This window comes from Podarcis liolepis (assembly GCF_965112155.1).
Source record: "Podarcis liolepis genome assembly, chromosome: 5".
NCBI lineage: Eukaryota > Metazoa > Chordata > Lepidosauria > Squamata > Lacertidae > Podarcis > Podarcis liolepis.
Window position 1 is genome coordinate 3,152,740 of NC_139556.1, and position 13,356 is coordinate 3,166,095.

The 13,356-nt window shown below is 43.9% G+C and overlaps 1 protein-coding gene across 3 annotated transcripts in view; it reads right to left on the reverse strand.

The window, feature by feature from the left end:
- The window catches only part of ATXN10 (ataxin 10), a 67,918-nt gene extending 55,168 nt beyond the window's left edge, over positions 1-12,750 (reverse strand). For 2 of the 3 annotated variants that reach the window (XR_014526263.1, XR_014526264.1), the window contains exons 1-3: positions 12,536-12,735; positions 8,131-8,322; positions 6,926-7,008 (exon numbers count right to left, since the gene is read on the reverse strand). Coding sequence is in view for 1 of the 3 variants with exons in the window: in XM_083503445.1 (XP_083359571.1) it covers positions 6,926-7,008; positions 8,131-8,322; positions 12,536-12,720 (460 nt within the window). In the remaining 2 variants the exon portion in view is untranslated. Of the gene's footprint in view, positions 1-6,925; positions 7,009-8,130; positions 8,323-12,535 lie in introns of all 3 variants that reach the window. The other variant, XM_083503445.1, reaches the window with a different exon arrangement.
- Positions 12,751-13,356: the final 606 nt, after the last annotated feature.

Below are 13,356 nucleotides of genomic sequence, written 5' to 3' on the forward strand. Positions count from 1 at the left end.
AGGGGCAAGGGTTGAGACGGTATGTCATCTACCGGATGTCTATTTCAGAATGCAATGGCAGAGACAAAATAGCCCTTTTTTGTCCCTCATTGCAACATAGTAGGCATTATTGTGTACTCTAAGGTGTGTTGGGTCACCTTTGCAATGGGTTTTGTGCCAAGAGCGCTGTAGCCATTGTCCATCTTGCTTCATAACTCATAGCTCCCTAGAGCACCAAGGTGTGTTTCAAGCTCCACAACAGTGGAGAGGGCAGTCAGGAGAAAAAGTGTGGATAGCCCTACACATTTCACTGTTATAGGGGCCTCAGTACCATTGCCAGTTCTCTCCATTAGATTCCATAAGTCTCTGGAATGGACCATCTGAATAGGTCCTGAACCCCTGCATGGGGAGATAATCAACATGAGACCAAACCTCACCAGGAAGTGGTCTAGCTTGTTTGAATCTCATCTATTGTCGGACCACACAACCCAGGCTAAATCTGTCCTGCCCTGTGGGTTGGGCCGCTGATGAGCTGTGATAGCTCCAAAGCTGTCATGGAAGAGGCCTTGGCATAGACACTGAAGTCACACAGAACCAAAGTCCTGGGTTCTGCCATACCACTTCCACCAGCTTGGCCAGCAATGCTGTCTTAGCGGGATATGTAATAGACTTGTAGAGTTGGAAGGGTCATCTAGTCCAACCCCCTGCAATATAGCAATCACAGCTAAATAATCCCTGACAGGTGGTCATCCAACCTCATTTTAAAAACCTGCAAAGAAGGAGAGCCCACCACCTTCCGAGGGAGGCCTTTCTATTGAAGGGTGGTCAGTACACCTTAGGATCCCAAATGCAGAGGCTTCTGGGTGAGTGGAATAGAATATTCACTCTGTTATAGCTATATTGTGAAACTTGCAAAAGGAAATCCCAATTTCAAAATAAAAATTAAGAGAATTAAAAGAGTAATAGTTAATTGCAAAAAAAAATGAAATTTATCTTGGGGTATTTAACTGGTCCAAATGGGGGATTTTCTCACAATATAATTATTAGTACAGTGGTACCTCAGGTTACATATGCTTCAGATTACATACGCTTCAGGTTACAGACTCTGCTAACCCAGAAATAGTACCTCAGGTTAAGAACTTTGCTTCAGGGTGAGAACAGAAATCGTGCAGCAGCGGTACAGCGGCAGCAGGAAGCCCCATTAGCTAAAGTGGTGCTTCAGGTTAAGAACAGTTTCAGGTTAAGAACGAATTAAGTACTTAACCCGAGGTACCACTGTATTAGAAAAGGGATTTTCCTCAGGAATGCAGCAGGGGACAAAAGGATTATATTCCCATTTCATACTTGCTACAAACTGATTAATTACCAGCTTCCTCTTCAGCTGATGCAATTTTCTTTTTTAAAAAAAACCTGCCTAATGGATGTAATGATACAGTTTACATCACATACAGTTTGGTTTTAAATTGTACAAAATGATAATACAATTCACAAAGTCAACAATACTCCTAACTCAATCCATTAACTGAATAAATATTCTAGAACAATATAAAAAATGTGATTTAAACTTCTTTATATATAATTGCATATTGGTCGTATGCAAATTGGTCATAATATCGAAGCTGTTAATTGAACAGCTTCCAAATTATGATTGCTAGATCTAAGTAAACATGAAAGCAGGAACAGTAAACAAAAGGGGTTAAAACTTTTAGAGCAGGGACTTGGCTGTTCCCTTATATAAAAATGCCTTGCTCTCATGGCAAATTGCAAATTGCAGTTTGACCTAACCAGATATTAGACAGCAGTTATTTAAGTCACAGCGCTTTGCACGGTATTTCCTTTTCTGCTGCTTTATTCATTAATACATCGTTAAAAATAAACTCCTCCCCACAAGGCAGCCGCAGTGGTAAAAGCATCTGCCAGGCACATAAGGCATACCACTTCAGTGTGTGTATTACCGATTCCAAACTGTTGGGACACTCTGGACTTTCCTACCCACATTATGAACACCACAATAAAAACTTAAAATAGATGTTACTGGATGAGAGAGAAACACATAGCCATCAAGATAATTAACTTAAAAGATTTTACTGTATACTTTCCCAACAGAGACTCCATTTCCTCAGGGTCTTGCGAAAGAATAATGTTAAACAACAATTGATGAACTCCTTTTACCAGTCCACAATAGAAAGTGTCCTTTCATATTGTATCACAGTGTGGTATGCTAGCTTGACAGACACAGACAGAAAATCTCTACAGAGGGTGGTGAATACAGCACGTGATATCATGGGCTGTCCCTTGAGTCCACTAGATGACATTGCAAGGAATCGTTGCCTTAGGGGAGTGAGAAAAATTCTCAGGTCCCAAATTATGCCACTTAAATATAGGTACAGTACATTCAGACATGCTTGAATTACAGGTGAAACTAGAAAAATTAGAATATTGTGGAAAAGTTCATTAATTTCAGTAATTTAACTTAAAAGGTGAAACTAATATATGAGATAGACTCATGACATGCAAAGCGAGATATGTCAAGCCTTTATTTGTTATAATTGTGATGATTATGGTGTACAGCTGATGAAAACCCCAAATTAACTATCTCAGAAAATTAGAATATTGTGAAAAGGTGCAGTAGCTATTCAATTCATAACACCTGCAATGGGTTCCTGAGCCTTGAAATGGTCTCTCAGTCTGGTTCAGTAGGAAGCACAATCATAGGGAAGGCTGCTGACCTGACAGTTGTGCAGAAAGCCATCATTGAGACCCTCCATAAGGAGGGAAGGCCTCAAAAGGTAATTGCAGAAGAAGTTGGATGTTCCCAAAGTGCTGTATCAAAGCACATTAATGGAAAGTTATGCGGAAGGGGAAAGTGTGAAAGAAAAAGGTGCACAAGCAGCAGGGATGACCGCAGCCTGGAGAGGATTGTCAGGAAAAGACCATTCAAACGTGTTGGGGACTTTCACAAGGAGTGGACTGAGGCTGGAGTTAGTGCATCAAGAGCCACAGATGGATCCTGGAGATGGGCTTCAAATGTTGTATTCCTCTTGTCAAGCCGCTCCTGAACAAGAAACAACAGCAGAAGCGTCTTACCTGGGCTAAAGAAAAAAAGAACTGGTCTGTTGCTCAGTGGTCCCAAGTCCTCTTTTCTGATGAGAGCAGCTTTTGCATCTCATTTGGAAACCAAGGACCCAGAGTCAGGAGGAAGAATGGGGAGGCCCACAATGCCAGATGCTTGAAGTCCAGTGTGAAGTTTCCACAGTCTGTGTTGATCTGAGGAGCCATGACATCAGCTGGTGTTGGTCCACTGTGCTTCATTAAGTCCAGGGTCAACACAGCTATCTACCAGAAGATTTTGGAGCACTTCATGCTTCTTCCGCAGACGAGCTTTATGGGGATGCTGACTTCATTTTCCAGCAGGACTTGGAATCTGCCCACACTGCCAAAAGTACCAAAACCTGGTTCAATGCCCATGGGATTACTGTGCTTGACTGGCCAGCAAACCCGCCTGACCTGAACCCAATAGAGAATCTATGGGGCATTGCCAAGAGACAGATGAGAGACATGAGACCAAGCAATGCAGAAGAGCTGAAGGCTGCTATTGAAGCATCCTGGTCTTCCATAACACCTCAGCAGTGCCACAGGCTGATAGCATCCATGCCATGCTGCATTGAGGCAGTAATTGATGCAAAAGGGGCCCAAACCAAGTACTGAGTACATATGCATGCTTCTACTTCTCAGAGGTTCAATATTGCTCTATTTGCAATCCTTGTTTTGCTGATTTCATTTAATATTCTAGTTTTCTGAGATAGTTAATTTGGGGTTTTCATCAGCTGTACGCCATAATCATCACAATTATAAGAAATAAAGGCTTGACATATCTCGCTGTGCATGTCATGAGTCTATCTCATATATTAGTTTCACCTTTTAAGATGAATTACTGAAATAAATGAACTTTTCCATGATATTCTAATTTTTCGAGTTTCACCTGTATTCTCCCTAACATCATCTCTCTGCTTTAAGAGGCCCAGAATTGTTGTGACAGAATGCTCCACAACAAAGCTACATCCAGGCACTTTGGGGGAAAGGAGTGTGTGTGATTGCAGCACTGAAACAGGCTTTCAGAAGCTTAAAAAGGAACCACTACACCGCTGCCATCACAAATGGTAAGATACGCACAAACACTTTTTGAATGATTTCTGCCATCACCAACCCCCATTTTGGGACTCGTTAATCCCCTTTCCCGCAAACACATTTGAGTAAAAAGTTCTCCTGAGAGAGCTTGCAGCTAAGCACTAATTTTGGGACAGAAAGTGCCTTTGTTACTTTTGTGAAACAAGCTACATCAGGAAATGGGCAGAGGAAAAGTGACCCCACAGGTTGTCTTGGACCTCTCAGCTTTCAATAGCATCCATCACAGGATCAGTCTGGACTGAAAGCCCTGGAAAGGAATCCCAGTGCTTCCAGGGGACAACTCTGCAGTGGAGTGCCTTGAGGATCTAGTCTGCCTCTCATGCTATTTAACAATGAAATGAAGCCACTCGCTGAGCTTACTTGAGATTTTTAGGTGAGGCATCATAAGAAGGCCAATGGCATCCAGTTTTGTTTCCTCCTTTTTTCTCTAATTCAAATGTGATGTGAATGTTCCTTGAGTCAGAAATGAGCTGGATGAATGCCTCCAGAGCTATAAATTTATTATACTGGGGCTCAGAATGAAGCAGTCCCTTTACCACTTGAAACTGCATTGTGCAGATGCAGAAATAACATTCTCTTCACCATCACCACCAACACAGGTTCTAGAGTAGGCTCCAGGGCACTAAAATTCAGTCCAGACAAATGGAGGTGTTCTCCTGATGGTTGGTGATTTAATAGACTTTGAAATGATGTTGGCCCATAACAAACGAGATCATGTTCCCCTTAAAGCAAGATTCATAGCTTGTGGGTGCAAATATATCTGTGGCCAGGGATACCTTTTTGCTCATTTCAATTAGTATTGCCAGGTTTCCTTCTGTGGTGACTTTGTCATAACCGTAAACACCTTGGAAACCTCTCCATATGTTGTGTCAGACTGCCTCTGAAAAGCAGCCTCAAAAACCTCAACTGGATCAGCATATGACAGTCATGTCATTTATTTTAATCTGTTTTTATTTTATTTTTTTATTTTTTTAAAAAAAGCAAGGTTGTATTTTTTTTCTCGGTTTTATTGTCTTATCTTTTTGTAAGCTGCTTTGAGGGTGTTTTTTCCAATCAAGTGGGTTATAAATTTTATGAAATAAATAAATTTTCTCGCCTTATGTTATGTATTACTCCAGCACTTGAAGAGCTTCGCTGTATTTCCAGGTAGAATTCAAAGTGCTGGTGATGGCCTGAAGAGCCCTAAAGCACTTAAGTAAAACAAGGTGCTTTCTTCTGTATGAACCTGATAACAGAAGGTGGCGACTAAGATGCAAAGCCTTTTCTGTGTCAACATCCAGGTTGGCTTGGCACCTAATCTTGTCTTTTCACATCAAGTTAAACCTTGTTTTGATTACATAAAGTCTTGGTGGGAAATAGTTTGGAATTATTCTACCTTCACCTATCATTTAATTCCATTGCTGTTTTATCTGTTTACTCAGGTTTCATATTTCATTAATGAATGCTGATGTGCACCTCCCTGAACAGGGTAAAATGATAATTTAATATAATAAATATGGCAACAACAACAAAATCAGCTTCTCCAACTTTGAGGGACCTTGACAGTTAATGTCTTCCCTTAACCCCATCCTTTTGACTGGGATTGAACGGGGTTGTCTGTGTGCAGAACACATTATCTAACACTGAGCTATACCACTCAGTTTCAAGCTTGCAAAATTAAAGAACACCTGCTCTCAAAGAAAAGTCTTTTGATTTTAGTCTGTTGGTATAGAGACCTGTAACAGTATCCATCATCAGCACATCTGGCACTAATAAGTGCCACAACATGCTAATTTGGAGGTCAGCCGGCACTCCCATAGCATGACCTCATTGTACAGAGTTGCTGAGGGCAGCAACTAGCAGTCCCACAGCATTTGGAGGGAGTGCAACAGCACCCCAAGGCCTTACACTGCCACGGCGGCAATTAGCAAGATGTTCTGGCTTTGTAACAGAATAAAGAAATAACTCTCTCTCTCATAAAGAGCATACTGCTCCAGATTGAAGGAAGTAAAAGTATCATCTAGTCTGCCTTGGCCAGACTACACCTGCAATAATGTGTCCAGTTCTGGGTACCACAATTTAAAGACATTGGCAAGCTGGAATGTGTGCGGAGGAGGGCAACCAAGATAATCAAAGGTCTGGTAACCAAGCCTTGAGGGAGTTGGTATGGTTAGCCTGGAAAAGAGGCTACTGAGAGGAGATACGATAGCCATCTTCAGATATCTTAAGGGCTGTCACAAGCTTGTTTTCTCCTGCTCCAAAGGGTAGGACGCAAACCAATGGCTTCAAGTTACAGTGATACCTTGGGTTACATACGCTTCAGGTTACAGACGCTTCAGGTTACAGACTCTGCTAACCCAGGTTACAGACTCTGCTAACCCAGAAATAGCACCTCGGGTTAAGAACTTTGCTTCAGGATGAGAACAGAAATTGTGCTCTGGCGGTGCAGCAGCAGCGGGAGGCCCCATTAGCTAAAGAGGTGCTTCAGGTTAAGAACAGTTTCAGGTTAAGAACGGACCTCCAGAATGAATTAAGTTCTTAACCCGAGGTACCACTGTACAAGAAAGCCACAGAGCTTCCGGGGGGGGGGGGAATCAGGACAGTTCCACAGTTCTAAGAGTTCTACAACATGGAGATGGAGGCTGGACATGTAAAGTCTTTTTGTTCAACTGGAATAGTGTTGTCCTTTCTTAGGTATGTGTGAGCACACAGGCAAGTAAACATGTTTGTAGGTTAGTAGCTATGTGGGCTTATGTACATAGCCCCCGCAATATCTTACCTGTCAATAATGACTCCAGAGTAGTTTCTAATTTGTGAAGTAATTGGATCAAGTGTACAGATGCCTCAATTAGCCCCATGTTTCTGTTATAAAAGAGCAGTTTTAAATTTAAAATTCTCTCAAATTAAAAAAAAGCAGAGAAGCCAGTGTTTTATACAAAGCTGTATCATAATATAAAGTCCTAAATTTGTAATACATATTGTAATGTAATAAATGAATTCTGTGGTGGTGAACTCCCCTAGGAGTAATTGACTGAGTAAGGTAAGAGTGACAGAAAGAGACTGAGTAGGAAGAGAAGCCAAGGGAAGGAAGATGGTTTTAAAAATACTAGGAAAGCACAGACTGTAGCTTAAAAAACAACAGGCCCAGAGAAGTCTATGAAAGGGAGGTCATACTGGGCAATTATGAAAAGGAATGAAAATAAAAAGTCCTAAGGTGGCAAGGCACACCAGGAGAGAAAAGAGGAGCTGGCAAGAGATAAAGATTCACATAAAGATTCAAAATAACTAACAACTCATTCTGACCCCTCACATGATTAAAGTGCACTTCTGCACTGAGGATCCTTGTCCAGCCATGAATGCTCCCTGCACAACTGACAATTCTAGAAAATCCGGGTTTTCAACTTTGCAGGGAACCTTCATGGATACCCAACGCTCCCTGCTGCAGTGCTGCACTTTAGAACACACGGAGAAAACCCCAGAATTCACCTGACCTCAGGGGCAAATAATATGCACATCCCTGCAGCCAACAAATATTAAGTAATCCAGATGCAAGACTAACAAAAAAAATCAGATCTTAAATAATCACAAGACTTGGTGAAGATAATGTCTATGAAGTCTCACTTCACGAGTATTTTAAAAAGAGCAAATCAAAGAAAAAAAGTTGTCAGAATAAATCTTGTGTTCATGCACCCTTGATTCTCTTGCAGATTAATTTACTTTCAGAGAATATGTAGATATATAATGATTACACACTGGTGAGTTAGCCTGAGCCACACAATTTAACAAATGTGGACAATTCACTCACAAGGTTTCCACTCAAACGCCAAGAGTATGCAGCAGAGTGAAGTGAACTAGTGAGGAGTGAAATGTATTTCAAAGACAGCCTGCTTCAAAAGTTAAATCAGCTATGAACTCAGTTGGGTGAAACAAGTTACTGTAATTTAACATTTAAAAACTATGCAAGTATGGGGGCAATAATCATACCTCATAACGTTCTGATTCTTGGTACACTGAACACAAGCATTCCGAAGGCATCTGAAACATTCCGATACCAACAGGAACAACGAATCTGTGTGTTCCAGTGTATTATTTTGCTTGTAGGTTATATCAATTTCATAAGATGCCTTCCTCAAAATTTGCAGGAGATCTTGGAATAGGCTTTCTGTTGCTTTTTCCCTGAAAAGAAAAGGAAATGTAAAGTAGACAGCATCAACAGTACATTAAAAAATATACATAAAAGAAGGATATCATTTGTACCATGCAATTTTTTTTAAAAAGCCAATCCAAGCTGTTTTGCATATTTTGTACTTGATAGGGATAGAAAAAATATAGCAAACAAAGGGTTGCCCTGGCTTTGAAATATTTACTATAGGTAACCACAAACTCACGTATTTTCTCCAGGCTCTACAAGCTTCATAAAATTGCGAAGAAAATTCATAAAAATTTGAGTTTTTCTAAATTTTGAACTTAAGTTCCCAGGGCAAGTCAAAAGGTGAATTATTCTGTTTGTTTATTACACCCACTTTTCAAGTTAAGTAGAGCTTCTAGACAGTATCCCATCAGGCTTTGACTATACCCAGAGCTGCTTAGCTTCACCAAGGCGGCTGCATCGCTTGCCTTCAGAATATGATGAAACCATCTTTCTGAAACACAGCAGCTCTGGGGACGATGGATGCCTGAACTGGAATATAAGGAGCTGACTTCAGACCACTGATCCAGCTAGCTCAGGATTAGCCACAGGGAAGACAGGAACTCTCCAACGTTTCAGAGAGGAATTTTTCTTAGCACTACCTGGAGATAACAGGACTGAAGTTCCATGCAGAACTGGCTCTATCACTGAGCTACATTCCTTCCTGTGGAGCCACGGAATGAAGACAAGATGTGAACTTTTAAAAGATTAAGCCAGGACTGATGTGTATTTCAGTATTTCCCACAGACTTTTTTCCTAAAGTGGAGCTGCAGACACACTTCCTTGCATGGCACAGCCCAGGGGCAGAGCTTCTGTTCTGCATGCAGAAGGTCCCCCGTTCCGTCTCCAGGCAGGGCTGGCAGAGCCACTGCCGCTCCGTGTAGCCAGTCCGCCTCAGTGTAAGGACACTTCCATTGCTCCCAGTATCCAAAGACCTGGGCAGGCATGTGCAAATGGGCTAGCAGTAAGGGTAAGGGGACCCCTGACCATTAGGTCCAGTTGTGGCCGACTCTGGGGTTGCGGCGCTCATCTCGTTTTATTGGCCGAGGGAGCCGGTGTACAACTTCCGGGTCTTGTGGCCAGCATGACTAAGCCGCTTCTGGCAAACCAGAGCAGCGCATGGAAACGCCGTTTACTTTCCCACCGGAGGGGTACCTATTTATCTACTTGCACTCTGACGTGCTTTCGAACTGCTAGGTTGGCAGGAGCAGGGACCGAACAACAGGATTCGAACCGCCAACCTTCTGATTGGCAAGTCCTAGGCTCTGTGGTTTAACCCACAGCGCCACCTGCGTCCCAGCAGTTTTATTACTACATATTTTATTTTTCCCCCTGCTCCTCTCCCTCGCCCCTTCCTATAAATTCTAATTGTTATTAATACAAAATACATGTTAGTTATGGTCATTACATGTTACTATGCATCATTTCATATCCGTAATTGTAATAATTTTGATAGATACACTTTGACACAATTTTGCTAATACACTCAGAAACATTTAACTCTGTGTTTCTTGCTGCTTTATTTTTAATTTTATGTAAATGTTGCATGTCATACACTTTAATGTTAAACGCTTTAAATAGGAGAATGAACAGAAACTATGTTACCAAAAAAGAAAAAGCTCCTCTTGGAGTCAAAGAACTGGTTCTTAGTATGCTTCTTCTTAAACTGTCTGAACTAGGGTGAGGAATGTACACGAAAACTGCAAGATGCTGAAAAGCAGCATCTTCTACATAAGATTTGTAGCTTTATTATTATTATTCACTAATAATCTCTCCTGGACCACCCATCTACAATCTGCCTTTCTCGCTGCAACCACGACCTCTAACGCCATTGTCCGATTTTACCACCAGAAGGGCGGCAAACACCTTCCAGCAGCAATCCAAATATTTAATGCCAAAGTTGTCCCTAAATTATTATATGGATGCGAAGTATGGACTACAGCAATATCAGCTAACTTGGATCGCCCTCTTCATATGTTTCTGAGATCTCTTTCCGGCGTCCCGAGATGTGTCTCAGGTGCAGCCCTGCGACTCGAGTTCGCCCAGCCCTCAATTGTAAAACGAGCATGGAGTCGAGCCATTTCCTATAGTTCCCACCTATTAGCATCGGATGCTCGAATTAGAGGTGGGTTTTCCAATCTGATCCTAAGAGATATTCATAACTCCCCTTGGAAAACTACAATTAACCTCAAACTCCGCTCCCTTCTCAATTTGAATTGTAAAACTGTTCTTAACTCAGAGTATATCAGCCCGGCGGCCCTACCTCCAATTAAAAAGAAACTACAGCAACTTGACTTCTCTAACACAGCTTCCTATGCAAGAGGGCCGTGTTCAGGCCTAGCCCTAGCTATTCCACCCCCTGAAGGGATCCCTCTATATTGCTTCACAATTTCTTCGGAGGCTAAGCGAAGGGCCTTTACCTGTGCCCGTCTCAACTGTTTTCCTACAGCAGTTCTGTCGGGTCGTTATTCCAGAGTTCCCATCGCAAATAGAACATGCACCTGTAATGACACGGCTTTGGAGACTATGGAACATGTAATGCTCTTCTGTCCTAATTGGACAGATGAAATATCTCGGTTTTTAACCCCTCTCGTGAACAAGCTTCATCTCCCAATCCAGCCTTGGATAGTGTCCCTTTTTTTTTCAGGATTCTGATTGTTGGATTACCGAGATGACAGCTAACTTCCTGCTTAGTGTGATGAAGAGGAAAGCGGCACCACAGCTGCAGTCGATACGCCGCACAATCGAACGAAGTTCCAAGTAGCCTTATTGTACAAGGACAATGGAGTTAGGACAAATCTGAGGAGCTGAAGGACCCTTTAACGCAGTGTTTCCCAAACGTTTTTGGGCAACGGCACACCTGTTTACCGGGAAAAAATCTCGCGGCACACCACCATTAAAGCCCCGCCCCGTGACGTCAGCGCGCAGCGTCACGCCGGGAGGGACGCACAAAAGTTAAAGTTTTTTCCCTTCCCCTTGCCGGGGTGGGAGGAGGCAGCAGAGCGAGGGATTGAGGGACGGCGGCAGCGGCTGTTGTGGTGGTGGCGGCGATAGCGGGCGGAGGAGGAGCCGTCGCCGGGAGTTGCTGCTGCTGCTGCTGTTGCTGCTGCTGCCCGGACATGCCGGCCTCCTCCTCCTCCGCTGTCTCGCGCTCCTCCCTTTTGCGCGCGCTGCCCCGCCGCTCGGCACCAGCACCGCGGAGCCGCCCCCGGCTCGACGCGGATCCTCGCCGCCGCCGCCTCTCGCCGCCCGACTCGCCCGCCTCCCTCCCACGGCACACTAGTGTGGGAAACACTGCTTTAACGGTCCTCCTCCAGCCTCAGCAGTTTTTGTGTGTGTGTGTGTGTGTGTGTGTGTGCGTGTGTGTGTGTGTTTCTTTTTAAGTATTTGCCCAGGAAGATATCTACCTTTACCTCCCCACCCCCATTTTATGTTGTTATTTTAATGTATATCATGCTATGGCCACACGGCTAATGCAATAAAATTTAAAATTTATTTATAATAAAGCTAGATTATATTATTATTTTTCACTGGAAAGAAATTCAGATATATTTTTAAATACATGGTTTTGTATGTTTTCTGATATTTTATGCATTGTGATTTTTATTAATTACACTTTAGTAATTGTTTATTGTAATTCCCAAGTGGAAACCGTTTATTATTTGCTGATATTTAATTTTAATATTTGCCATTATATTCTAATCGATTGTTGAATACTGCTTTATTTGATATAAGTTACTTATTTTAAAGTTATTGTGACTTTTCTGTATTGGATCTGATTGTTATTATTAATGTCTGACGTTTTATTATGTTTTCATGTTTTCATACGTGATGGAACCGGCCCAGAGTGGCTGAATGCAGCCGGATGGGTGGGGTATAACTAATCATATTAGTGCTACTGTTATTCTTAGTAGCAGTAGCAGTAGTAGTAGTATTTATACCCCACCAGGCATCTTCTGCCTACAAAAAGCCGCAGCCTCCAGCCAGGAGAAGAGAAGCAGCAGGAACTTTTGAGATATAAACACAACTGCAGGGAGAAATGGGGGACTTGAAATTTCGGGAGGCTTCCTTACAAAATCGTCAAGAGGAATTAGAGGAGGAGGAAGCGAGCCCCCCCCCCCCCCCGCGCCGCGGCAGGAAGACACGCGGCAGCGCGTCCACACGTGACGGAGCCCGGCCCCAGCCCCCCGCGGCCCTCACCTGCCCGCCGGGTCGCGAAGGAGGGCCGCCAGCTGCCCGAGGGTTGCCAGGCGACCGGGCGCCGCGGCCTGCTCCTCCTCCCGCTCCTCCTGCTCGGCGCTCCCCGTCAGCCGCGCGGCCAGGCCGGCCATCAGCGCCGCCGCTGCTGCTTCTTCTTCCCCGGGCGGCGCCTCGAAAGACGCCATGGCCGCCCGGCTCGAGGCCTCGCTCCGCCCCGCAGGCCTGGGCCTCAGCCGCTCGCCCTCCGCGGCCTCGCCAGGCACCAATCCCCGCCCTTTCCTGCCTGCTGCTCGCGGGAGGCGGGGGCCTCGTGGCCTCGGCGCGCCGCTTCCCCACCAGCGCAGCTTTCTATCTCCCCCCCCCCCCCCGCGCGCGACGCGGCTCCCACTCGCCCCCAAGGTGTATTTTTGGCGGGGCTTTCCCCCCCCCCACCCCCGGGAGAAGGGGGCGCAGCCCCTGCGCCACTGCTCCTGCTCCAGACCCTCCGCAGGAGCCTCTCCCGAAGGAGCAGAAGGGAGCCCTGGCAATGGAAGAAGACGAGTTCCCTTCAAAGTCAGCGCTTCTTCCATAGATGCTCCTAAGCAGTACAGAAAAACAGCAATTCCAGAGTTTGAACGCCAAGAAGGTTTTAAAAATGTCTTCTGTGTTTTTACATGTAACCAGTTTATATTTCCTTCTGTGGCTGTTCTCCTACGACAGGGTGTGTTTATTTTAATTTGCACATGTATTTCCAGCAACTATGAAAACTATTTACTGTAAGATATCATAAATACTAATATCGATCTGATTCTTCCTATGTTCAGGGAGCTTCACCACCACTA